Source organism: Hypanus sabinus, chromosome 18 (genome assembly GCF_030144855.1).
Source record: "Hypanus sabinus isolate sHypSab1 chromosome 18, sHypSab1.hap1, whole genome shotgun sequence".
Classification (NCBI taxonomy): domain Eukaryota; kingdom Metazoa; phylum Chordata; class Chondrichthyes; order Myliobatiformes; family Dasyatidae; genus Hypanus; species Hypanus sabinus.
In genome coordinates, this window is record NC_082723.1 from 36,943,112 (window position 1) to 36,969,631 (window position 26,520).

Genomic DNA, 26,520 nt, shown 5'->3' on the forward strand with positions numbered 1-26,520 from the left:
ATTCTTTAGCCGGACCAGTGAGACTTTCCAAATGTCTTAACTGCTAATGTAATCACCTTTTTGTGCATTTTGTAGTACTTTTAAGAAACTATAGATGTGCCCCCGTCTTCTTTCAAATTGCTTATCATTGCATAACATTTACTATGTATTCCCTTGCTCTGGTTGCCTTCCCCAAAAGCATTACAGTACACTTGTGTTGCATTGTTTGCCAATTTCTTGCCTACCTCACCAATCCATTGATAACTAATGAAGCCTACAACAACTTCACTGTTAATACTTGGCTAATTTTTATTTCCTTGCCACATTTCTCTTTTTAAAAGCAAGGGAACAATGAGTTCTATTTATTTTTGTGGACCATTACTCTGGTTTTTATTAGTGCCTAATTATGGATCCTGCCTACTGCTTTCCCATGGATTCTTTGGGCTTTCCTTTTACTAGCCATTCTGCCATATTCGACTTTGCCAGAAGCTGTGGTAAAATCCATGCAACTTGTACTCTATTGGCTTTGCTGTTTCAATCAAATTAGTAAAACTCTGAACTCACTTCAAATCCATGCTGTCTATGAATATTCTGTCTCTTGCTAAATGATTTGTATTGTCCTTCAGAATTTTAATTTTAGTACTTTGTTCACTACTGACACATTTGTTAGTCCATTTGTACCTCCCTTTGTAGCTAGCCAGTCATTAATGTGTTTCCATTTATCTGATCTTACTGTGGATATTCAGTATAATCTGCTCCGTTTGCTGCATTATACAGTGATAACCCTATGAAGATGTTTCCTTGGCTGAGAAACAACTTGGAACATTCTGAGATCTTGAAGACTGTCATTTAAATGAAAGCTTTTTTTTCCAGTTGTAACTAAATTGTCTAATACTAGAGGGTATGCAGGTTAAGATGAGAAGAAGTTCAACAGAGATATGTGAAGCAAGTTTTCTTTTTACACAGAGTGGTGGGGGCTTGGAATATGCTGCCAATGGTCGTGGTTGAGACAAATATGATAGATACACAAGAGGCTCTTAGCACATGAACGTGCAGAGAATGGAAGGATAGGGACATTGTGAAGGCAGGAGGTATTAGCTTAGTTAGGCATTTAATTACTAATTTCATTAGTTCAGCACAACGTCATAGGCTGAAGAGCTTATTCTCATGGTATACTGTTCTATGTAATGATGAAAGTGTTGTAAGATGCACATTGCTGAAATTAAATCTTCATTCTATGCACCCAATTAAATTGCATGCTCATGCACTGGAAAAAGAACGGGACTTTCTGCAACAACAATTTGCTTCAGTAATTTCATTTAGCTGCTATTGAGTGATTAGTTTAGCAGATATTTAGGCTAATCTGATTTTGTATCTGAATTTGTCAACTTTCTTATTTTATTCCTACTAAAAGAAACAACCAAAAAAAACTAGCATGCTATTGGAATAATTAGATAAGAATAATTTTTTTTTCTAAGTTGTTTAGTGACTTTAATATTCTTTCAGTATTAGGTTTTCTATCTTTAGCCTGCTGTGACTGTGTCTTTGAAAGAACTTTCAATTAGTTCCCTTTCCCCTGATATTTTGCAACAGCTTTCCTTTCGTGTTATACACAGATATAAGCCAAATATAAAACATTTTCATCTGATTTCTGGGAGAGGTTGTGGGGGAAAGAAAGCAAAATGATTTGGAGCGTGCAATCAAAAGTACATTTCTTTTATAGGTCTCTTGAAGCTCAAGGACGTCAAGAAAAGCTAAAGGAAGAGCACCGGCGCAAAGCAAAGGTGAATAGTGGACAACTCTGCATTGTGAAGTTGTCAGTGAGCCCCTTTTTTAGTATGGAATAGCAGGATGCCATTGGTGCTTAAAATCAAGGAGAGTGAAAGAGTCTCGAGCTGTATTTCAGATGATGAATCAGAGTGCAGGAAGAAGCTGGGAAGTTTAGTAATATAGTGTCATGACAGCAACCTTTCCCTCAATGTCTGCAAAACGAAAGAGCTGATCATTGACTTCTTTAAGGGAGATGATGCACTTGCTCCTGTCTAAGTCTTCATGCATATTTAAGGCAGACATTTATAGATTCTTGATTAGTCGGGCGTGAAGGGATACAGGGGAGAGCAGAAGATTGGGGCTGACAGAAAACATGGATCGGTCATGATGAAATGGTGGAGCAGACCTGATGGGCCAAATGTCCTGATTCTGCTCCTGTATCTTATGGTCTTGTATCAATGTACTGAGGTTGAGAGCTTCAAGATCCTAAGAGTGAACATCACTAATATTGCATCCTGGTGCCAACCGTAGACGTCGCAGAAAAGAAAACACTCCAGTGCCTCTTAATTCCTGAAGGAGGCTAAAGAAATTTGGCTTGTCCCTGTCGATCCTCACTAATTTTTATCGATGCACCATAGAAAGCATCTATTTGGATGCATTGTAGCTTGGCATGGCGTGTGCTCTGCCAGTGACCACGAGAACCTGCTGAGAAATGTGTGTACAACTCAGCACGTGATGGAAACTAGCTTCCCCTCCATGAACTCTCTCTGTACTTCTTGCTGCTTCAATAAAACAGCTAGTATGATCAAGTACCCCTCCTACTCTAAATATTCTCTCTTATCCCATCTCCATCAGGCGGAACATTTAAAAATAAAACCAGGCTCAAGGACAGCTTCAACCCTGCTGTTATAAGACTATTGAATGGTTCCCTAGAATGATAGATGAACCTCATTACCTCATTATGATCTTGCACCTTATCGTCTACATGTATTATACTTCCTCTGTAGCTGCTGCACTTTATTCTGATTGTTATTATTTTATCTTGTTCTACCTCAGTGCAATGTAATTAATTGATTTGTATGAGCAGTATGCAAGACAATTTTTTCACTGAACTTCAGTATATATGAAAATAATAAACCAATTCCAGTTCAACCAACACACACAAAATGCTGGTGGAACTCAGCAGGCCAGGCAGCATCGATGGAAAAAAGTATTGTTGACGTTTTTGGCTGAGACCCTTCGGCTGGACTGGAGGAAAAATGCTGAGGAGTAGATTTAAAAGGTGGCTGAGAGGAGAGAGAAACACAAGGTGATAGGTGAAACCTGAAGCAGAAGAGGTGGAGTAAAGAGCTAGGAGGTTGATTGGTGAAAGATACAGGGCTGGAGAAGGTGGAGTGTGATAGAAGAGGACAGAAGGCCATGGAAGAATTAAAAGGGGGAGGAGCACCAGAGGGAGGCAATGGATGGGCAAGGAGATAAGATGAGAGAGGGGGCATTACCGGAAGTTCGAGAAATCTGTGTTCATGCCATCAAGTTGGAGGCTATCCAGATGGAATATAAGGTGTTCCTCCAACCCGAGTGTGGTCTTGTCACAACAGTGGAGGAGACCATGGATAGACATATCTGAATGGGAAGTGGAGTTGAAATTGGTGGCCACTGGGAGATCATGCTTTTTCTGCTGGATGGAGCGTAAGTGCTCGGCAGAGCAGTCTCCCAATCTATGTAGGGTCTCACCGATATACAGGAGCACCAGACACAGTGTGTGATCCTAACAGATTCACAGGTGAGTGTCAGCTCACGTGCAAGGACTGTTGGGGCCCTGAATAGTAGTGAGGCAGGAGGTATAGGGGCAGGTGTGTCACTTGCAAGGGTAAGTGCCAGGAGGGAGATCAGTGGAGAGGACTAATGGACAAGGGAGTTATGTAGGAAGTGATCTCTGCGGAACACAGAAACCAATTCCAGTTTTTCCTTTTCAAATTTGGATTAAGGGATATTGTTTGTTTTTCATTGTTGTTTTTCTTCTGTTTTATGCAGAATATGAACCTAAAACTACGAGAAGCTGAACAGCAGCGGCTACGACAGAAGGAGTTGGAGCGTCAGAGGCAAGCAGAAAGTCGGGAGCGATTGCGCCGGCTGAATGCCATCCAGGCTGAAGTGTTAAATCTGAATCTGCAGATTGAGCCCTACTTAAAACAGAAGGAGCTGGTTGGACTGGACCTCTCCGAATACAGTAATCGTGGCAATCAGCTGTGCAGCCTGGTGTCGGGAGTTATTAAGCTCACATCAGAGGTGTGTGCATGACATGAATAAGCCCAGTTCTGCCTGAGTTACCAGATTTAAATTTAAATGTGGGAACTGATGGAACAAAAAGTTGCCTCTTTCTTTGTTTTCTGAATCTACTGTACTAGTAAAACATCTTGTCTATATTCTGTGAATGACATTATTAATGCTGTTTTGGTTTACCCAATCTCTTTGTTGTCTTATTATTACAATATTTTCTTTACTTTTTTTTAAAATTCTTGTACTCTGTTCCTTGATATTAGAGTTCTTCGCTCAGCTAAGATCCTTACTGCCTTTGTCACCTTTTGTTATTAGGGCTGCTCTCCTCTGATACTGTGTAATAAATGCTGATTTTGTTGTCTATGTGGGTGATAGAAGTGAGAAGCTAGTAGCTACTATTGGGTATTCATTGAAACTTTAATGTGTATGAGGTTAGGCTTGTTTTGATTCCTTCCCACCAACCCAAACCCCATTTCCCACTGTTCAAGTGTATTTGCACTTCTAAGCCTTTGGTTAAAAAAAATCACTGGAGACTTCTTGATTCCTATGAGCCCAAATTAGTAAAAATAGCTAATTGATGAGGATTGGGGGGGGGGGGGGGGGAAAGAACTTAGTAGTTTTATTTGAAGCCTGCTGTGCCTTTAATTTATCAGAATTAGATTCTTAAGGCTATATTATTTTGAAATTTAGGCTTTTAAAGCTGTTTTCAGCATGTACTTTTTTTTGAAGCTGGGAGGAACAGCAAATGGTTTTTGGATATATTTATTGGGTTTTCTTTTAGAGCCTTTGTGGACTATTCATTCTCTAAAATCTGCTCTACATTCAGTTAAAATATTGTTGAAATATATCTTAAATCCCTTTTATTTCTTGGTTCCATAGTCCTTAAGTACTTTTGCCTGATATGTAAAGGACCTTCTGGTGATTGGGGAAGATTAACTTTTTCCAAATGTGCATAAAAGATTATTCTCCTAACCTTGTACTTTGTGTAAGGTAGAATTAATGTTTCATTTTTACCATTCAAAAGTAAATCCTGAGCATTTTGCTCATAAAAGAACACAAAACTACTTCAAAGTTCTGCAAAAAAATACTGGGAATGAAGTTGAAGTATGAATTCTAGGTCAGTGAACATTTCAGGATAACACTTGCCAATAGTTGATTGGTTTCTGTTGTGATGATTATGATTCCTATTCCTGATCGCAGCTTATTGATATTAGAAATTCAGGAATCATTTCCTCCGACAGGTATCACAGCTCTCTGGTTTGCATATATCTGCACAGATCAGATGCAAAATATATATATAATTTTTAAAAAACTGTAAGCCTAGTAACAATTCTAAAATTCTAGTTAGATTACATTTAAGGTTCTATAAGGTTCTGTTTCAGTTCTGGAAAGAGGTTATTCTGTGAAGGGGGAAGTACAAATTCACCAAACTGATCTTAGGGCTACACAAGTTTTATTGTATTCTGTGGAGGAAAAAAAACTCTTACCTGAAGGGAGTTCTGAATAAAGGCCAGCAAATTGAGCCAAGCCACTTGGGATGTTGTCAGAATGTGCATGATAGCTTAAGTCAAGATCTCTCACACAAAGACCTTTTGCATCGGAGTTGGTAATTGACCATTTCCAAATGGATTGTTGTGATTTCAAGGGTAATAGCCGTAAATCTGCGAACACTGAGAACATGATTGAACTTGGCTGGAATGCATGTACTGAGTAGCCCATTCGCAACCCTCAGTGTGTGAGTAAATGACAGAAACTTGTAGGAAGTGGGGTTGCCTCTGCCAGTGGAGGCATACTTTGAGAATTGTCTAAGAGTAGGAAAGGGAGAAAATTACTTTCCTGCTGTTGGCAATTTAAGTATATAAAAACTACAATCCTAATTTTATGTCTTTGTAGGGTGGCTTGCTACAACAAGAGGACATGCTGAATGCAGAGCAAGCTCTACTGCAAATGAGAGAGCTGATAGCCGCCATGAATGAAAAAATTGCTGCTGTAGCGGCAGAGAAGAAGAGGATCAAAGAAGAGGAGGAGAAAGCACTTCAGAAAAAGCAAGAAGTCAAAAATGAAATAGTAGCACCAGCTCCTCAACAGAAGCCACGTCATAAAGAAGGTATTGCGATGTTGGTATTTGTAAGAAATCTATTTTGGTAATTCATATGTTCTTATTCTAAGTGTGGTTATGCAGAGAGAAATCCACAGAAGTGTCACATATTTCAGTGTTCTGCCGATGCATTCCTTTTAAAGGTAGAAATCTGTTCTGTTTACTTTTTTTTATCTGAGATGGTAAGTGCTCATTGATTTAAAAAAAATAATAATTTTTGAAGATCTTGATGAAAATTCTTTAACTTGAGGTAGGGACAGAAATGTACTCTATAGTTCAGGGATAAATGTGATATTGTAGCGGTGTGCTACACGCAGCACTGAAATAACAACACATAGTCGGTGAGCTGCAGTTGCAAAAGAGGTTTATTCAAACTTTGCGGCCTTGCTTTAAAGCCTTCCTGTTCCCACCCTCCCCGGGCGGGAATGCTGTAGGGGCTGCGTATTCACAGTCCCGTCCCGTGTGTGGGCTTTTCCCCTTGCTGGTGAAGCAGGCTTGACGCCCTCTTTAGGACCGGCCTCAATGCCGGCACGCGCCACTTTGTGAGCCGGTTCGGGTGCGCTGGGAAGTGGGTTGCCACATAACCCCCCCCCCCCCCCCAGAACCGGCGATACACCCCCCCAATGTCCTCAGTCTGGGTCGGACTCTTAGGGAGGTCTGCCTCTGCGCCGCGGTGCCTGAATCTCGACCGGCTGCACCAAGTCTACATGGGCCGGTTTGAGTCGGTCCACTGTGAAAACCTCCTCTTTCCCCCCAATGTCCAGCACAAATGTGGACCTGTTGTTTCTGATCACCGTAAACGGCCCCTCATAAGGCCGCTGTAGCGGTGCCCAATGTCCGCCCCGTCATGCAAAAACGAACTTACAGTTTTGCAGGTCTTTGGGTACGCAGGTTGGATTCTGCCCATGCTGTGAAGTGGGTATGGGGGCTAGGTTACCGAGCCTCTCGCGTAGTCTGCCCAGGACTGCTGCGGGTTCTTCCTCTTGCCCCCTTGGGGCTGGTATGAACTTCCCTGGGATGACCAGGGGTGCGCTGTACACCAACTCGGCCGACGAGGTGTGCAGATCCTCTTTAGGCGCCATGCGCATCCCGAGCAGGACCCAGGGAAGCTCGTCCACCCAGTTAGGCCCTTTGAGGCGGGCCATGAGAGCCGACTTCAGGTGACGGTGGAAACGCTCCAATAGTCTGTTCGACTGTGGGTGCTAGGCAGTTGTGTGGTGTAGCTGTGTCCCCAAAAGGCTGGCCATAGCTGACCACAGGCTGGAGGTAATGCTGGCGCCTCTGTCGGAGGTAATGTGGGCCGGTATACCAAAGCGAGATACACAGGTTGCAATCAGTGCTCGGGCACAAGATTCGGAGGTGGTGTCGGTGAGCGGGACCGCCTCTGGCCACCTTGTGAACCAGTCCACGATAGTCAGGAGAAGCCACGCTCCTCGCGACACTGGCAGGGGGCCCACGATATCCACATGAATGTGGTCGAAACGCCGGCAGGTGCGGTGGAATTGTTGCGGCAGGGCTTTGGTGTGCCGCTGCACCTTGGCTGTTTGGCAGTGCATGCACGTTTTGGCCTATTCACTGACGTGCTTGCGGAGTCCGTGCCAAATGAACCTGTTGGCTACCATCCGAACGGTTGACCTGATGGAGGGGTGCACTAAGTTGTGAATGGAGTTGAAAACGCACCACTGCCGGGAGGACGGGGCGGGGTTGGCCGGTGGTGACATCACAGAGTAGGGTCCTCTCACCTGGGCCTACGGGGAGGTCCTGGAACTGCAAACCAGAGACTGCAGTCCTGTAACTAGGGATCTCCTCGTCTGCCTGCTGCGCCTCTGCCAGCGCTTCATAGTCTACCCCCTGGGACAGGATTTGGATGTTAGGTTGGGAGAGGGCGTCTGCCACGACATTGTCCTTTCTCGAGACATGCTGGACATCCGTCGTGTATTCAGAGATGTAGGACAGATGTCGCTGCTGGCGGGACGACCAGGGGTCGGATGCTTTCGTGAACACAAAGGTAAGAGGTTTGTGGTCCGTGAACGTGGTGAAGGGCCTACCTTCTAAGAAGTATCTGAAATGCTGGATTGCCAGGTATAGCGCCGACAGTTCCCGGTCGAAAGCACTGTATTTGAGCTCGGGTGGTGGTAGGTGTTTGCTGAAAAACACCAGGGGTTGCCAGCGACCCTCGATGAGTTGTTCCAGCACTCCACCGACTGCCATGTTGGATGTGTCCACTATGAGGGCGGTAGGGACGTCTGTTCTGGGGTGCACTAGCATCGCGGTGTTTGCCAAGGCTTCTTTGGTTTTACCGAAAGCGGCCGCGGACTTCTCATCCCAGGTAATGTCCTTGCCCCTACCCAACATCAGGCCGAACAGGGGGCGCATGATTCGGGCAGCTGAAGGGAGGAAGCGGTGGTAGAAATTCACCATACCCACAAATTCCTGAAGGCCTTTGATTGTGTTGGGTCGGGAGAAATGGCAGACCACATCTACCTTGGTGGGCAGAGGGGTTGCCCCGTCTTTAGTAATCCTGTGGCCCAGGAAGTTGATGGTGTCGATCCCGAACTGACATTTGGCCGGGTTGATTGTCAGGCTGTATTCACTCAGCTGGGCGTAGAGTTGACGGAGGTGGGACAGATGCTCCTGACGACTGCTGCTGGCTATGTGGGTGTCGTCCAAATAGATGAAAGCGAAGTCCAGGTCGCGTCCCACCGCGTCCATTAACCACTGAAACGTCTGTGCAGCATTCTTTAGGCTGAAAAGCATGCAGGGGAACTCGAAAAGGCCGAACAAGGTGATGAATGCCGTTTTGGGGACGTCGTCCGGATACATCGGGATTTGATGGTATTCCCGGACGAGGTCTACCTTGGAGAAGATCCGTGTGCCGTGCAGGTTTGCTGCAAAGTCCTGAATGTGCGGCACAGGGTAGTGGTCCAGTTTTGTAGCCTCATTCAGCCTGCGGTAGTCGCCTCATGGTCTCTAGCCCCCGTTGCTTTGGGTACCATGTGCAGGTGGGAGGCTCATGAGCTGTCAGACTGCCGTATAATCCCCAATTCCTCCATCCTCTTGAACTCCTTCTTCGCCAGTCGGAGCTTGTCCGGGGGAAGCCTTCGAGCACAGGCATGGAAGGGTGGTCCTTGTGTCGGGATGTGGTGCTGTTCGTCTTGTCTGGGCATGGCTGCCATGAACTGCGGTGCCAGAACCGAATGGGGAATCCGCCAGGACTCCGGTGAAGTCGTTGTCGGACAGCATAATGAAGTCTGGGTGTGGGGCCGGCAACTGGGCTTCACCCAGGGAGAATGTTTGAAAGGTCTCGGTGTGGACCAGTCTCTTCCTTGGCAGATCGACCAGTAGGCTGTGAGCTTGCAAAAAATCTGCTCCCAGGAGCGGTTGGTCTACGGCGGCCAGTGTGAAATCCCACGTGAACCGGCTGGAGCCGAACTGCAGTCGCACCGTACGGGTGCCACAGGTCCTTACTGTGCTGCCGTTCGCGGCCCGCAGGGTGGGACCCGGTTCTCTGTTGTGGGTGTTGTAACTCGTCGGATGTAAGACACTGATCTCGGCTCCGGTGTCGGCCAAAAAGCGGCATCCCGACTGCTTGTTCCAGACATACAGGAGGCTATCGCGATGGCCAGCCGCCGTAGCCATCAGCGGCGGCTGGCCCTGGCATTTCCCGGGAACTTGCAGGGCGGGCTACAGTGCCCCACCGCTGGTGGTAGAAGCACCATTGTTCGTTGGTCTCCTCACCCCTGCCTCTGGGATTAGCGGGCTCTGCGGCCGGGCCTGGTCTGGTTTGCTGCTGGGAGCGTGGCCTGGTGATCTGTGCAACAGATGCCCCACTCTCCTTCTTGGCTTTCCCAGCACATCCGCCCGGGCCGCCACCTTCCAGGGGTCGCTGAAATCCGAGGCGGACTGCAGCAGGCGTATGTCCTCGGCAGCTGCTTCAGGAACGCCTGCTCAAGCATGAGGCAGGGCTTGTGACCTCCGGCCAGGGACAGCATCTCGTTCATCAAAGCCGACGGTGGCCTGTCCCCCAAACCATTCAGGTGCAGTAAGCGGGCGGCTCACTTGTGCCGTGAGAGTCTGAAAGTCCTTATGAGCAAGGCTTTGAATTCTGTGTATTTGCCGTCCTCCGGGGGCGACTGTATGAACCCCTCAACCTGGGCGGCTGTCTCCTGGCCGAGGGAGCTCATCACGTAGTAGTAACGTGTGGCATCCAAGGTTATCTGCCGAATGTGGAATTGGGCTTCTGCTTGCTGGAGCCATAGGTGAGGTCGCAGTGTCCAGAAGCTTGGCAGTTTTAACGAAACTGCATGAACAGATGCGGCATCGTTCATCTCCGGTCCAACTATCATTTGGGCAGTTGGGGTCACCAATTGTAGCGGTGTGCTACACGCAGTGCTGAAATAATGACATGTAGTCGGTGAGCTGCAGTTGCAAAAGAGGTTTATTCAAACTTATTGGCCTCGCTTTAAAGCCTTCCTGTTCCCGCCCGGGGAGGGCGGGAATGCTGTAGGAGGCGCGTATTCACAGTCCCGTCCCGCGCATGGGCTTTTCCCCTTGCTGGTGAAGCAGGCTTGGCGCCCTCTTTGGGACTGGCCTCAATGCCAGTGCGCGCCACTTTGTGAGCCGGTTCGAGTGCACTGGGAAGTGGGTCGCCACAATACTGACAAAATCCAGGAAAGTGGGTTTCTAGAACTCAATTGGTTTAAACTCAGCTGCCCTCAGAAGAACTGCCAGTGAGACAGCAACAATTAGTTACTGAATTTGTCTCATAATATTCCTGTTGGAGTCAGTGGCTCTAAAATATTTAATCTGAAGTATGAAAGCCATTTTTGGATCTTAGTGCATTTCAACTGAGTTCTTTTTACTGTGCACTCTGATTGACAGGAACAATTGAATCTGCTTGGTTGTTACATAAATCTTTTCTTACTAACTGGTTATGTTACTGTAACTTAGGAATGTGCATTTGTATTTGTCTTATTACAGCTATGTAAAGAATTTTAAACTGGTGGATAAAGCAATCTGCAAAATTTAATTTATACAATTGTTATTTTTCAATTATAGGGCTCCAGATAAAGGCAGATCCAAGCACTTTGCAGTGGTACCAACGATTGCAGGATATCTGTGATCAATGTGCAGCATCCATCACTGATCTTAGCAACAGCAAGGATAGTAAGGTAAAAATAATAACGACGACTCATGAAGTACATCCAGGCCCTTTAGTTTTCTGAAATTTCTAATTGAAACCTCTCCTCATTAGCATTATGAGAGAATCAAGTTCCTAATTTCATTTGCAGTTGGCAATAGAAGCAGATTGTAGCAAGTGGGTGACAACTAATTGAAATTTGAGTTTTGGAAGGGACAATGGATTTTTCCTTCTTACATTTGATGTGAATTTTGTAGGGCTGTAAAGCGGTTGCATTGTGGCATATCTGATTCTGTAATATGATCTTCTATTTATTTGAGCAGGGAATTATTGCTAACTAAATAATATCAGCATAGTAGGTATCCTACAGCTAGGATCTGTCTATAATCTTGCACTAGAGCACTGTGGTGACAATGTATCCTGTACGATCTGCAGTGTAGTTAAACAGCTGGGATATCTGACAATTCTGTAACCCTCCCCATCATTAAAATGATGCTTCATGAAGGTGGTGTTCATTGCTAAGGGCTGTCATCATTTGCGATATGACCTCTTCTCATTATAACCATTAGAGAAAGAGCTACAGGAGCTTGAAGACTCTCACTCACTGATTCAGGAACAGCCTTTTCCTTTCCACCATCAGATTTCTGAATGGTTTATGAGCAGTAACTGTATTCCTTATTACATTATTCATTTTTTATATTTCCTATGGTAGTTTTACATCCTTGCGCTGTACTGCTGATGAACAATACATTTCACGTCATATGAGTCAGTGATAACAAATCTGATTCATTAGGAAAAATGGCAGCAGGCTCATGGGAGTACATCAATTGTAGGGTCCCATCTATATCACAAGCCATCCTGACTGAGAAATGTATGGTAATTCCTTCATTATTGTTGCTTCTCAATAATGAAACTCCCCACCCAACCAGATCGTGAAATCCATTTGAAGAAGATTCAAGAAGTTGGCTTACTGTACATTTACAAGTGTAGTGAGAGTTTGGGTAATAAATTTTAGTCTTGCCAGTGCAATCGCATCCTTAAAAATAAATGTAATAAAGAAGTCTTAATTGGGGAATAAGCATATGAAGGCAACGCTACATAATCCTTATCATTTTAGTTATAATTTCCTAAATTATACACTTGTAGGTTAAGAAGATTAAAATGGATCTTCAGAAGACAGCAACCATTCCTGTTGGTCAGATTTCTTCCATTGCAGGTAAATTTAATAATAAGTAATTTTTTTCTCTCTATTTAATTTAATAATGTCATAATTTAAATAATTAGCCCCTTTCTTTAATTTCTCCTGCCATATTCTTCTCCATATATAAATTTTGGTCTCATTGTCTATTACTAATTATCTGATGTTTTTGGAATTTTCCTCCTCTTGCTTTTCCCATCTGTACTGAAGCTTATGAATCTTTGTGGAGTGTGGTTCCAGAAAACTGCATTATACTCGGAATATTTTATTACTGTCATAGATGGTTGGATGGGGAAGATGTGGGTATACAGTGATGCCAGAAACTGAAATTAAAAAACAGGAGAAGCAGCATCTGTGGTGAGTTAATGTTTTGCACTAAGTTGATCAGAACTGGGGAAGAGGGAAAACAAGTGCAAAACTCTGCCGCTGTGCCCGGAAAATGCTCCCCAGGTTTTCTGTGTTTTGGATGTGGATTTGGACTATGGACTATTTTTCAGTTCTAGTTTTTTTTATATTCTGTGTTTTTCACCTGTTATTTCTTGTGTTTTGTCTTTGTGCGGCAAGAGGGATTTGGGGTTTGATGTGCTTGTTCCATTTTCATTTGTTTTTTGTGTAGGTGGAGGGATTTTGGGGGTGGATGATCGTGCTGCCTTTCTTTTCTTTCTTGGTTTCATGTCTATCCAGAGAAGAAGAATTTCAGAGTTGTATACTTTGATAATAAATGAAGATTTGAATCTTGAACTTTGAACTTAAAGCTCCTTGTAATTTAAAGCTATCACTGAACCTCTCCTAACTCTTTCAATCTCATCATCCAGGAACTCAAACAGTTAGAACAGAACAGTATAGCAGAATACAGGCCCTTTGGCCCACAATGTTGTACTGACCTATTGACCTACTTTAAGATCTAACCTTTCCCTTCCACATAGCCCTCCATTTTTCTTTCATCCATCTACCTAAGAATCTCTTAACTGTCTCTAATGTATGGCAGAGCATTTCACTCACACATCACTCTGATGTAACTTACCTCTGACATCATCCCCATACTTCAATCTCTATAAAGTTATGCTCCATGTTAGCTACTTCTGCCCTGGGAAAATAACTCTGGCTGTCTACTATCTATGCTTCTTATCGTATACAGTTCTTAGAAGTGGAGCAATGATTTCTGCTTTACTGTAGTTTTAATTTTTTTTTAATCAGTGAATTAAGTGGAGCCAATGCATGCCTTCTCACATAGATGGTACCTGTTATATTTGTGTACAAGATGTACTGTAGTGATTCACTCAGGTAACTGCCAACACCCTCTCTGCAACCAAGAAAGATAATCTTCTGCAAATTCCCTTCAAATAGCATGCCACCATGATATCCCTGCCCAGTAACAAATGCAGTCTTTCCTGTGAATGCAGTCTGTTTGAGAAGGTGATTCTCATGCCCTGGCAGGTAAAACAGTGATAAATAATTCCATGTTGTGCCTGCAGTGACCTGGTCCTCAATATTTTGCTTTTAAAAAAAAATTGGCTTAACTGCAGCAACACCTTTCAACCAAGTACTAAAGAAAGAAAGTGGCATGATAATGTGTGGAACAGGAGGGTTCATTTGTGGTAAAGTGTAAGGTGCAAGGATTTTTTTTAAGAAGGGGTTTATTGGTGCAAGGCAAATAAAATTGGTGATGGGAGCATGTGCAAGAATAAAAGATGGGCCTGGAGGAGAGAGAAATCATAGCAGCACAGGTCTATGCTGTCCGAGCAAATATGAGTAGTGGTTTGGCACTGGCATGTTGATTTTATTTCTTTTGCAGAAGCTGCCAGACCTGTTCAGAACTTGTACCATTCCACTTTTAACATCTCCACCATCCATAGTATTGATTTACTACTGGAGGGCAGAATTAACCAGTGATTTTCTGTACAGGTGCACTGGCCGGAAGTAGCTGTGTTTTGTTTCTTAACTTAATTGAGGGTGCAGATTGGCTGACAAATCCAGCATTTACTGCTGTCATTATTGTCCATTATTGATGTGATGCTGCTGTTATGGATGTTGATATATAGGCAATTCTAAAATTTGGAGATAAATGTACCAATATCAAATCCTATTCAATGTTTATTCAATGAAATGTTAATTTGAGGTCCCATTTGCTGCCTTGTTTGGAATTGGTGCTATTTTGAAAATTCTTGTATCCTGGGCAAAGTGTATCTCTCAGTTAGCATCACTGAAATAGATTGCCCAATAATGTAGCCCTTTGCTGCTTCTGGAAACTTGCCCTACACAATGGCCACAAGAATTAAGATGAGTATTTTCCATGTGAAATAGCAGGCTGTATCTGAATTGTCTTGGTTGCTGTATAAATATCACATCTTCAAATATTAGTTTAGTGGTACAAGAGACCAAAGAAGAAAGCAGATCCAAAACTAAGAATGGTTAATACTCTCAAGCCAGTGAGAAATATTGGATTGCAGAGATCTCTTCAATTTTCAGTTGTTTTCTTTTCGACCTGGGGTTTAGATCGTTGGTTCTGTGCAATCAGGTCACTTAACATAAAATGTAATCTGTGGTTGTTGGGGTGAGGTTCCCACACCTGATTTTAACATTTTACTTTCGCAATCTCACAATACTGTATTGTACCCTAAAATGTTTACTAGTCAGTAAACTATTTTTGTTTTGAAGTGCACTGATTTGTATTCATTTGTGAGTGTTACCCTATAAATAGCAATGTGATAAGGGCCAGATAAATGCTGGGAAGAATAGTTAGTTAATTTTTATATCACGTCAAGGGATCTTTTGTGTCGATCTTGGATTGTTTATATGGGTAGGATTTAACATTTCATCCAAAAGACTCCCTAATACTGCAGTATCAGAGCAAGGCTATGCACCTGGATTATGTGCTTGAGTACTGGAATGGGACTATAACATAGGACTTTTTGATTCATAAGAATGCTACTCATTATGTCAAAACTGACAGTGTATATCTGATATGAGAGCAGTATAGATTTGGCTCTGGTGCTTGCTAATACTTATTTCTTGGTTCTCATATGAATGAATAAGAGGCGAGAAGCTGTTTTGCTCTCATAGAAATGCATGTCATGATTAAGACCATCAACAGAGAAATGGAAATTTGAAGTGGAAGCTCATGCAGAAATCTAATTATTTGTCCTGCTTTCTATATTCAAACATTTGATACCCTGTCCCTTAAATAAAATAGAGGGCTATGGGTAACCCTAAGTAATTTCTAAAGTAAGTATATATTCGGATTAGCATTGTGGGCTGAAAGGCCTGTATTGTGCTGTAGGTTTTCTATGTTCAATGTTCAAAATGTTTAATTGAAGGTCAATATGCTTTTCACTTATTGTTTAGATGTCAATTGGTGCCTACGGGTCAGAATGCATATGGTGGACCAAATGGCCTGTTTTTATGCCCTGACTGTATAACTGTTTTGTAAACAGGGTTGTTTTCCTCTGTCCTTGTTAATATTTATCCTTAAGTGAAAACGTTGAAACTATTGTTTATCATTGTTTATCACATTGCGAGATGTAGGATGTTTCTGTGTAGGAAAGGCTGCCAAGTTTGAGTTTCAATGGTGACTGCAATTTAAAAATTGGCTCTCATCTGTTTCAGGACATCCTGAAGATATGCAAGGGGCTACTTAAATGTAAATCTGTCTTTTAATATTTTTCCAGCTAGTGAGTTTTTATTACTGTTGTTTACTTTCTACTTTTAAGCCATTTCTATTCTGTGGAGTCTGCTTTGCTCTGTAATTTATACCTCCACCCGTTGCCGTAGTCATTAAGTTTTTCTGCAGAGGTCCATGTAAGTACTACCTTGCAGATGCAGCTTCAGACTCCTACTTTATAGATTTTGAGATTAATTTGTGGAAATCAGGGCAAGAGGAATCAGAATCAGGTTTATTATCACCGGCAAGTGACGTGAAATTTGTTAACTTAGCAGCAGCAGTTCAGTACAATACATAATCTAACAGAGAGAGAGAGAGAGAAAAAAATAAAATGAATCAATAATAAATAAACAAGTAAATCAATTAGTCAAGTCACTTTTTTTTGTCATTTCGAACTTAACTGCTTGTACAGTACACAGTAAAAACGAGAAAATGTTTTTCAGAACCATGGTGCTACATGAAACAATACAAAAGCTACACTGAACTATGTAAAAACAACACAGAAAAAGACTACACTAGACTACAGACCTACCCAGGACTGCATAAAGTGTACAAAACAGTGCAGTCATTACAATAAATAATAAACAAGACAATAGGCACAGTAGAGGGCAGTAAGTTGGTGTCAGTCCAGACTCTGGGTATTGAGTCTGATAGCTTGGGGGAAGAAACTGTTACGTAGTCTGGTCGTGAGAGCCCAAATGCTTCAGAGCCTTTTCCCAGACGGCAGGAGGGAGAAGAGTTTGTATGAGGAGTGCGTGGGGTCCTTCATAATGCTGTTTCCTTTGCAGATGCAGCATGTAGTGTAAATATCTAATGGCGGGAAGAGAGACCTCGATGATCTTCTCAGCTGACCTCACTATCCGCTGCAGGGTCTTGTGATCCGAGACGGTGCAGTTTCCGAAACAGTCAGTGATGCAGCCGCTCAGGACGCTCTCAATACAACCTCTGTAGAATGTGATGAGGATGAGGGGTGGGAGATGGACTTTGCTCAGCCTTCGCAGAAAGTAGAGATGGTGCTGGGCTTTCTTTGCTATGGAGCTGGTGTTGATGCACCAGGTGAACACCAAAAAATTACGTATATTTCAAAAACAGTGAGGTAGTGTCCAAAGCTTGAATGTCCATTGAGGAATTGGATGGGAGAGGGGAAGAAGCTGTTCCTGAATCGCTGAGTGTGTGCCTTCAGGCTTCTGTACCTCCTACCCGATGGTAACCGTGAGAAAAGGGCGTGCCCTGGGTGCTGGAGTCTTTAATAATGGACATTGCCTTTCTAAGACACCGCTCTCTAAAGTTGTCTTGGGTACTTCGTAGGCTAGTATCCAAGATGGAACTGACTAGATTTACAACCTTCTGCAGTTCTTTCGGTCCTGGTCCATACCAGACAGGCAGCCTGTCAGAATGCTCTCCACGGTACAACTATAGAAGTTTTTGAGTGTATTTGTTGACATGCGAAATCTCTTCAAACTCCTCATAAAGTATAGCCTCTTACACTCGTAAAGTACCAGAAGTGCAAACTGGGGTAATTTAAACAATTCATTGAGGGGATGATGAGGAAGCATTGATGGATTAGGTGAACAAGTGTCCTTCACCTATTTATCTCGTGCAATGAGTGTGCATCTGTGACCTTCATACATATAGTGTGTATGTATGTAAAGGTAAAAGGTAACCTTTTGGTGTATTCTTTTCTGTTGAAATACATTTCTGAAAATACTGCACAAATGTTGGTTCTCTTTTTGCCTGAAATATCAAAATAAGTGTCAAACTAATTTTCTATTTTCTTTTGTGCCCCTCCTCTCCTCACTGCCTAGGGTCTCATCTGCGTGAAATCTTTGACAAGATCAATAACCTTCTCTTAGGCAAGCAAATATCCTCGGGTGGTAAGTTGGTGTCAATTGCTCATCACCCGCAAGGTCAGGACTTCGTTTATTACAAGCTGGCAGAAAAGTTTGTGGTGAGCATTTATAAATTACTGCCTGTGATATGAATTTGCAATGTCAACCCAAGGATCTTCTATAATATGCATTATATAAAATAAATTTGTGCCTGCCATCAATAAAAGAAAGAAACGTTTGCATTCTTGTGGCACTCTGCATGATCTTGACATCCTAAAGGACTGCCCTATCAATTAAATATATAGATTATATTTAGGTGAATTATAACAGCTAATTTACATATTTACAGTAAAGCTTCTCATAGTACAGGTAGTCTCTGAGTTACGAACGTCCGACTTATGAACAACTCGTACTTACGAACCGAGGAAGGAGAACGCCGTCCGCCATTTTAAGTCATTGCCGTTGACACTGTGTTGAGTGTGTAACTTTGTATATGGCTTAAATTTTTCTTAGCAAGATTCACCCCTCCCCCCCACCTTTTCCTGTCGGCTGGTGGCGTAGTGAGATCAGCGCCAGGCTGGAGAACGGAGGACCCCGAGTTCGATCCAGTGACAGACCACTCCCAAGCGCGCTGGGTTGATGTTGAGCTCGCAACTCGACCTCGGGGGAAAAAAAAACACTGCCACCTCCAGTTTAAATTCCCACGTGGAATATTGAGGAATTGAGGAGGATCAAATACCCAAACCCAGCACAGCCCATTAAATGTCCCATTTAACCTGTCTCAGTGTGGTGGACTTCAGGACCCAGGGAATTAAGTACAGTGGTCCTTAGGACCCAGTGGAAATTGGGACTTGCTGCCTGCAGTGTTTCTGTTCCGTTGATGGGAAGCGATCACGATTGAAAATAAAGTGGAACTAATAAAGCATTTGGGAAGAGGTGAAACGTCATCGGTCATTGGAAAAGCATTAGGCTACAGTCGGTCAACAATCGGAACAATTTTAAAGGATAAATTGAGAATAATGGAGCATGTGAAAGGCCCTACCCCGATGAAAGCTACAATTATTATTAAGCAACGCATTGGTTTAAATATTGGAATACATATGTTTTTAAGTTTTATATGCATAGAAAGGTAAAATATATACTATATGCTAAGACAAACGTTTTTCTAATTGACGCTAAATAATACCCGATGTACTTGTTCGGACTTAAGTACAAATCCGACTTAAAGACGGACTCAGGAATGGAACTCATTCGTAACCCGGTGATTGCCTGTAATGAGTAAATAAGTGAATAATCAAAAGTGTGATTAGTGACAACTAGAAACCTTTTTGTTCTGTAGGAATGAACATACCTTTACCATATTTCCTCCCTTTCATTCATTAACTTTTTATTAACTTAAAATTAACTTTTGGCCATTAATTTAGATTATGGACAGATATTATTACTTCCAGTTGTCAATAGGCTTTATTTCTCAAGCCTTGAAGTTCTGTCGTCCTTTCCAACATTTATTTCTTATCCTTTATAGCCAAAATTTAATGTCCCTTTTGTTTGTTATTTTTGAGAAACATGTAATCTGCAAAATGGAAGGCATAATTGCCGAGGTAACTACATAATATGAAGTTGTTCTTTGCATATGAAATTTTCAGAGGTGGTGAAAGAATTACTTAAATTAGGTGCTACAGACAAGATCAAATGTTACCATGCATTCCACCATATTTATTGTAATGCAGCTCAGAAGGGAAGGTCAAAGCTAATTCTATCCAATCAGTCCTACTTGCCTCTTATTTTTCTTTATAGCCATGTACATTAAGTGACCACTTTATTAGGCACACAGGCACATCTTATTGATATTGTGGCAGCAGCTCAGTGCTTAAAAGAGGTTCAGTTGGTGTTCAGATCAAATATCAGAATGGGAGAAGAAAAGTGACTTTGACCATGGAATGACTGTTGGTGCGATCCGGGGTGGTTTCAGTATCTCAGAAAATGCTGATCTCCTGGGATTTTCATGCACAACAATCTCTAGAGTTTACAGGGATTGGTGTGAGAAACAGAATATCCAGGGATGGCCTGGATGAAAACGCCTTGTTAATGAGGGAAGTCAGAGGAGAATGGCCAGACTGGTTCATGCTGACACAAAGGCGACAGTAACTTAAATAACCATGTGTTACAACAGTGTTGTGCAGAAGAGCATCTCAGAATGCATATGTGGAACCTTGAAGTGGATGGGCTACAGCAGCAGCAGGCCATGGACATACACTCAGTGGCTACTTTATTAGGTACAGGTCACTGAGTGTGTTTTGTGTTCTATTCACAGACATCCCACCTTGCAAAAACTCTTAATAGGGAGGAAGCACCCGTCTCCCGCAACCCCATATCCCCCCAACCCCCAGTCAACCTCCAAAGGTGTATGTAATACTTTGTTTAGTGATTTCTGTCTAATCTGTAAACCAAGTTGGGTATATGCAGAAAATGTGACATTAAAATATGTGCTTACATTATATTATATTATCACAGAATCTTTTTTTATTCTATTACAACTTTAATCAAGTCTACAGGCCTCATCATGTAGGATATCAATAGAGTAGCTCCTTAGCAGCTAGCCAGCTAGTTCAAATAATGTTAGCTATGCTAATGAACGAATGACACCCATTAAACTCACCTCAACATGTCTTTTACAGTCATTTAACCCACCATGGGCAAAAGAAAAGTCACTGTTGCAAACAGTGCAGCAAGCAACACAGTGACCCCTATCAGGCAGCTGTACACTTTAGTGTAGTCTGGGGTGAAGTACGTTTTATATTTTCTTTTTTTGGAACACTCTGCCATGGCGCTGCAGGACACTAAACTGAACTGATGGACAATGAAGGGGGGGGGGGAGGTTGACTAAAGCCCGCCCACAGAGAAAATCGATGTCTACTTAGCACGAAGAGAGACCGATCAGTGTGCTCCCCTTCCCCAAAAATTCAATTTCTGGGATATTGTATATAATTTGTGGGCATCAGGGAGCGAATATCAATATGCGGGAGACTCCAGAAACTTCAGGGAGAGGTGGGATGTCTGTATTCAAGTACTGTTGTAACTAAATTCCCTTTATGTTTGGAAGGTTCTTTTCGCATTTTCTTCAGCTATCTTCTTCAGCATTACATTCAATATACATTAGGCAAGTTCTTTGCCTTCTATTATAAATACAGTGCATGAATTCATTTTGTGGTCTATTGCAAAAAGAAGTGTCTGAAATTTTTTGTGCTGTTTGAGCCAGATATAAGTCATTATCGTTTTTAATTAGAAAGACACAAGTACAATGTCTGCTCTAATTTTAATATTGCCTTTTTTCTTATTTGCAGAAACAAGGGGAGGAGGAGGTTGCATCTCACCATGAAGCTGCATTTCCAATAGCAGTGGTTGCTTCAGGGATCTGGGAGTTTCACCCGAAGGTTGGCGATCTTTTCTTGGCCCACTTGCACCGAAAGTGTCCCTATGCAGTCCCGTTTTTTCCTTCGTGGAAAGATGGGTTACCAAAGGAAGAATACCAAAGGTAGAAGTCCCAAAACAACAATATGCCCACAAAATTGCAAGCATAACTGATCTGATTTCTGCTGTCTACCAGATGGTTATTAGCAACGGCTGTTCTGGAACTTCAAGTTTGTTTGTAGCTGTCTGACTTCTTCTCTTCCGAATCCCTTTCTGTGTTGAACTTTTTACTTTGTAAAAGCATATTTAATATATTATAATTTTTTAAAAGTCAAGAATCTGTTTCAGCTGTGTAGAACTTTGGTTAGGCCACGTTTGGAGTATTGTGTCTGTTTCTGGTTGTCACACAGAAAGGTGCAGAAGAGGTTCATCAGGATGTTGCCTGGATTGAAATTTATTACCTATAAGGAGAGTTAGACAAACTTAATTTGTTTTCTCTGAGGAGTGACTGATAAAGATGTTTTAAAAAATATGGGAAGCATATACAAGTTAGATAGATTAATTCTCTGCCACCCTGATGGAAATGTAACATACTGGAAGTAGGTTTAAGCTGGGGGTGGGTCGAGTTTCAAAGGACACCTCATTTTGGTTATGTCACAGTACTATGATGCAAATTCCTTTACTCCACTGAAGAATGCAATGGCATAAATTCTGGTTTAAGATGGCGGTACTGAAGGCAGGTGACAGCCTTCCGGTAGTTCGAAAGGGAAGAACTTCGACCAAAAACATTATTGATAACGTCTTTTCTGAAGTACATTGTGATAAACTATCACAATAAGCAATGAAGAGGCGAGTGAAGGCGAAGCAAATTTGAGGTCTGAGCTATGCTGTTGCATTGCAAAATTAACACAGATGGAGTTGGAGAGGAGTCGTCGAGGCAGAAGAGTTTGGATGCCCGTCCAACTAACTGGAGTGCGAGGTTGGATAGCTCTGAATGTTAAACCAATTTGGAGAGTTTGAGAACAGCTTTGGGCTTGACGCCATGATCTAGACCTCAAGCAGTTTCACTGTGACAGGGCCCAGGTCCTAATGCGAGGTGCGATCTGCTGTTGGACAATTTAACCACCAGCCCAGATAGACTGGAAAGGCAGTGTGTCAGGACTGGTGAGAGTTGGGCCAATTTTGCTCACTGTCCCACAATGTTCATTCCTCTCTTTGTGAGGCTGTGAGACTGCCCTGGCTGCTGTGCTTTGTGTCTGTGCGCTTTGCGGCTGTGCGCTTTGCGGCAATTTGCCTCGCTTATATGAACCGAGACAGAGGTTTCAGCCCGACTCTGGTCTGCTTCGGGGATTTGGATCTAAGGACCCAATTTGGTTCAAAATGCTGTGCTGCTCATTCTGTTGTTCACATGATTTGTGTTTTTTTTTCTTCCTGTGCGCATTGGGTGTTGATCTTTTTTTAAATTCGGTTTTTTTGAGTTTCTCACTTTGTGGCTGCCTGTCAGCAGACAAATCTCAAGGTTATATAATTGATACATTCTTTGATAATCAATGTACTTGAATCTATAATCTGTGATTCTTGGAGAACCATAAAGAGGGAAAAATTATAGGTTCCAAAAAAAATCAAATTAAATAGCTTTGGTAAATTATGGAAATATACAATAAAAATTACAATTCTTATCGTAAAAATGTTACTGCTGTGGAGATGTATTGGTACAGTGCTGATATAATTTAAATTAAGATTGATGCCATTCTCCATTCTCTGCTCTGTATTTCTCTCTCAAATGCTGCCCCTTGACCTGGGATTAGAGTGACATTACGAAACAGTTATTTGGAAAGGAATGAAATCACTGCATCTCGGTGTGCAGTCCACCATAATGTTGTTCAGTTCATTTCTTCTGAATTCTCTTCTTCCTAGGTTGAATTTCCTTGCAAATATATTGACCTAAATTGACAGTTAATCCAGACACACAGAAATTATAGGCTAACTGCTGTAAAAGGGGAAACAATTTGGAGCATGGATCCCTCAGTATGTTTTTTTTTGAAAAACATGTTCTGGGTAACACATTTGCACAGCTGATAGAACTGCTGCTTCAGAGTTCCAGTAACCTTGGTTCAGTTTTGATCTCTGGTGCAGACTGTGTGTGGCTTGCTTGTTCTCTGTGTGCTTATAGGGATCCTCTGGTTGTTCCAGTTACCTCCCACATTGCAAAGATGTAGAGTTGGGCAGTTTAATTGGCCACTTAATATTGTCGCTAGGGCACTGTTGTAGAACGTGGAAGGAGTGGAAAGAAATGTTGGAGGAATGAAAAGTATGAGTGTACGTACCTACTTGATTAGCAAAAAGGCTTAATCTTTTGCTGAACGACTGAAACTATTGATTTTCAGAGATGAGAGTACTAAACTTGATTGTAGTGAAATTGGCAGTTTGGTTTTATCTTCACCTTCACCCACTCTGTGAATGAACAATTCGTGAAAATGCAATTTTTTTTTGTTCCATTTATAACATAGCCCATATGCTAATTGCATTTTTGGTTTCTGTTTGTAATCTTTGACTATCCTTTGCTTAAAAAAGCACTGTTGGAAGAACTCAATGGATTGGGCAGCATCACTGGAAGGAAATGGATGGTCTAATTTTCCTCTGATTTGTTGAGTTACTCAGCAGTTTGTTTATTTGGAAAATATTTTGGCGTCTGCAGACTCTTTGTTTCCATTTAACAACCTTTTGGTCTCTGCTGAGATTGTAATACAGATCTTCCAATATTCAGATACTTCTAACTCATTCAGTCTGTTTGCTTTGTGAAAGCAAATTTCTGATCAAATCATTCATATCTAATTAAATGGCAAGAAAGGACTAAGGGATTGAATTACCTGTTGTTCCCATGTTCAATAAAAGTAGATGTATTTAATTTCAATATATTTTCATGGTTTAGTTTGAAATAAATTCATCATTCTATTACTAGACTAAGTGATTATTTTCAGATCATCTATGAGATGCTGTTTCTATCAGCACCAAAGCAAATACAGGTATACTGGAAGTATAATATGTGGCAAAATTTGAGGAATACCCAACCTTCCATCCTTAGACTCACTTTACACCGCATGCTGTCGGAGCAGTGCTGCCAGGATAATCAAGGGCACGACCCACCCAGCCAACACACTTTTTGTCCCTCTTCCCTCTAGGAGAAGGTTCAGGAGCTTGAAGATTCGTATGGCCAGATTTGGGAACAGCTTCATTCCAACTGTGATAAGACTGCTGAATGGATGCTGACCTGGATCTGGGCCGTACCTTCCAAATATCTGGACCTGACTTGCACTACCCTACTTTCCTTTTTCTATTTTCTAATTATGATTTATAATTAAAATTTTTATTATATTTTCTTCGATTTGTACTTCAGGGAGCGCGAAGCACAGAATCAAATAGTGCTGTGATGATTGTATACTCTAGTATCAATTGTTTGGTGACAACAAAAGTAAAGTAGTTCAGATAGTATTTGTGGAGAGTGAAACAGTTCAGGTAACACAACCTCCTTGTTTTTCTATTAAATTCCCTTTAATTGTAAGTATGAGTTTAAGGAGTCAAATTAATTTCTCTGAAAGTGAGGTAAATCAGTAAAATAAATATTCAGCAAGAGGGAAAAGCAAGATTTTAAAGTCTAATCCTTTTATCTCTACTAATAGGTTATTGGGCTACAGAGTGCAAGAAAATTGCGTTGAGCAGCAGGACAACTTTCTAAAACGGATGTCTGGAATGGTTCGCCTGTATGCAGCCATCATACTGTCCAGATGGCCCTATGGAACAAAGCAAGGAGTAAGTAACCAAATATTATGGTGGTACTTTTGAAAATACTGGTTAATTTATCCAAATCTGAATGAAATCCTTATGAGTATTGGTTCAAATTGCATTTGACCCAGGTTGTATATTGTTGTACTAACCTTTTTTACAATTGTGTTTCTACAACTGCATTGTTGGTATTAACATGGGGGCCTCTTGTCAAGTTTCCTTAACGCCTTTTCAGCTTGCAAATGTTTGATAATCATAAACACTTAGAAACATTGGAGAAAAATAATGTAGTTAATTTAAATTCAAGCCACCTTTGTTGTAATTAAGTTCAGTAATGCTGTGAATGAGTTCATGCCAAATGTGCTGGAAATGGGTGGCATTAAGCTGATGAAATTGTAATAAGTCTTTTTGTTCAGTGAGCCGAAACTTAATTCTGTTAATTCAATTAATAAGTTTTTTCTCTCTCTCTTCATTCTAAAGAAAATGTTCCATTCTGTTATTCCTGTTACAGGTCAATCTTCACTAATCCTGCATCATTGGGACCTGCGGAGTGCCGGATTAGTGAAAATGCCAAATTACAGAAGGATCACATTAAGCAATAGCTAACCGTCTCATCATACCTTTAAAATACCGTGTAAATCAGTACAAGATAAATAATAATGAAACAGAAATATTGAATGAGTAGCAAGTGAAATTTTAATGAAGTAATATACTGTACAGGCACAGATAAAGTAAAGGATACAGGTAAATGCTCAGGAATTAACTTATGCAGAACAGTTGAGCACTTCCACTTATAAAGTGAGATGTTTAATATACCTTCAGGCAAAGTTACATGTTTGCAAGTGTGGGGTTGTCAGGATCATAAACATCTTCATCTTGAAAAACGAGTGAAGCATCAGGAACTGGTGCTGAAACTGGCACAACAGTTTCTTCAAAAACTGTTGATGTTGGTGCAGCACATCTGGGTGAGCAGAAGCAGAAGTTGGAGAAAGGAGGTCTTCTATAGGCCACATTTCACGTGTCCGCCAGGTGTCCGTGGATTTGGCGCTGGGCTCTTCCCTCTTCATTCGCAGTTACTGAGGGTATCCTAGTTAGTTTCTTTTCCTCCGCTTAGTAATATGCTTAAGTTCACTGGGTCGCCACGTCTGATCAGAGGTCATAGGCAAAAGAGAAAGGAGTGCTGGCTAGGTGACACCAGAGGCAGCGTGTGACTGCTGGCAGGCGGGCAAGAAGGCAGACCGACCCAGTGCTTGCCAGCTCCCCTGCTGCCGGCGGGTGAGACAGGCAGGTGCCGGGCAGCCGCACCTCACGCAAATGATATTAGTAAATGCAGGAAAACAAGCAGGAATCGCCTGTCTGTGCTTACAAGAG

At 42.0% G+C, this 26,520-nt stretch overlaps 1 protein-coding gene across 2 annotated transcripts in view; it reads left to right on the top strand.

The window, feature by feature from the left end:
- The window catches only part of gle1 (GLE1 RNA export mediator), a 53,079-nt gene that overhangs the window by 13,177 nt on the left and 13,382 nt on the right, over positions 1-26,520 (top strand). For both annotated transcript variants that reach the window (XM_059994122.1, XM_059994120.1), the window contains exons 5-12: positions 1,703-1,763; positions 3,784-4,038; positions 5,923-6,136; positions 11,186-11,298; positions 12,414-12,483; positions 17,932-18,074; positions 21,300-21,490; positions 25,047-25,176. In XM_059994122.1, the coding sequence (XP_059850105.1) occupies positions 1,703-1,763; positions 3,784-4,038; positions 5,923-6,136; positions 11,186-11,298; positions 12,414-12,483; positions 17,932-18,074; positions 21,300-21,490; positions 25,047-25,176 (1,177 nt within the window). The remainder of the gene's footprint in view (positions 1-1,702; positions 1,764-3,783; positions 4,039-5,922; positions 6,137-11,185; positions 11,299-12,413; positions 12,484-17,931; positions 18,075-21,299; positions 21,491-25,046; positions 25,177-26,520) is intronic.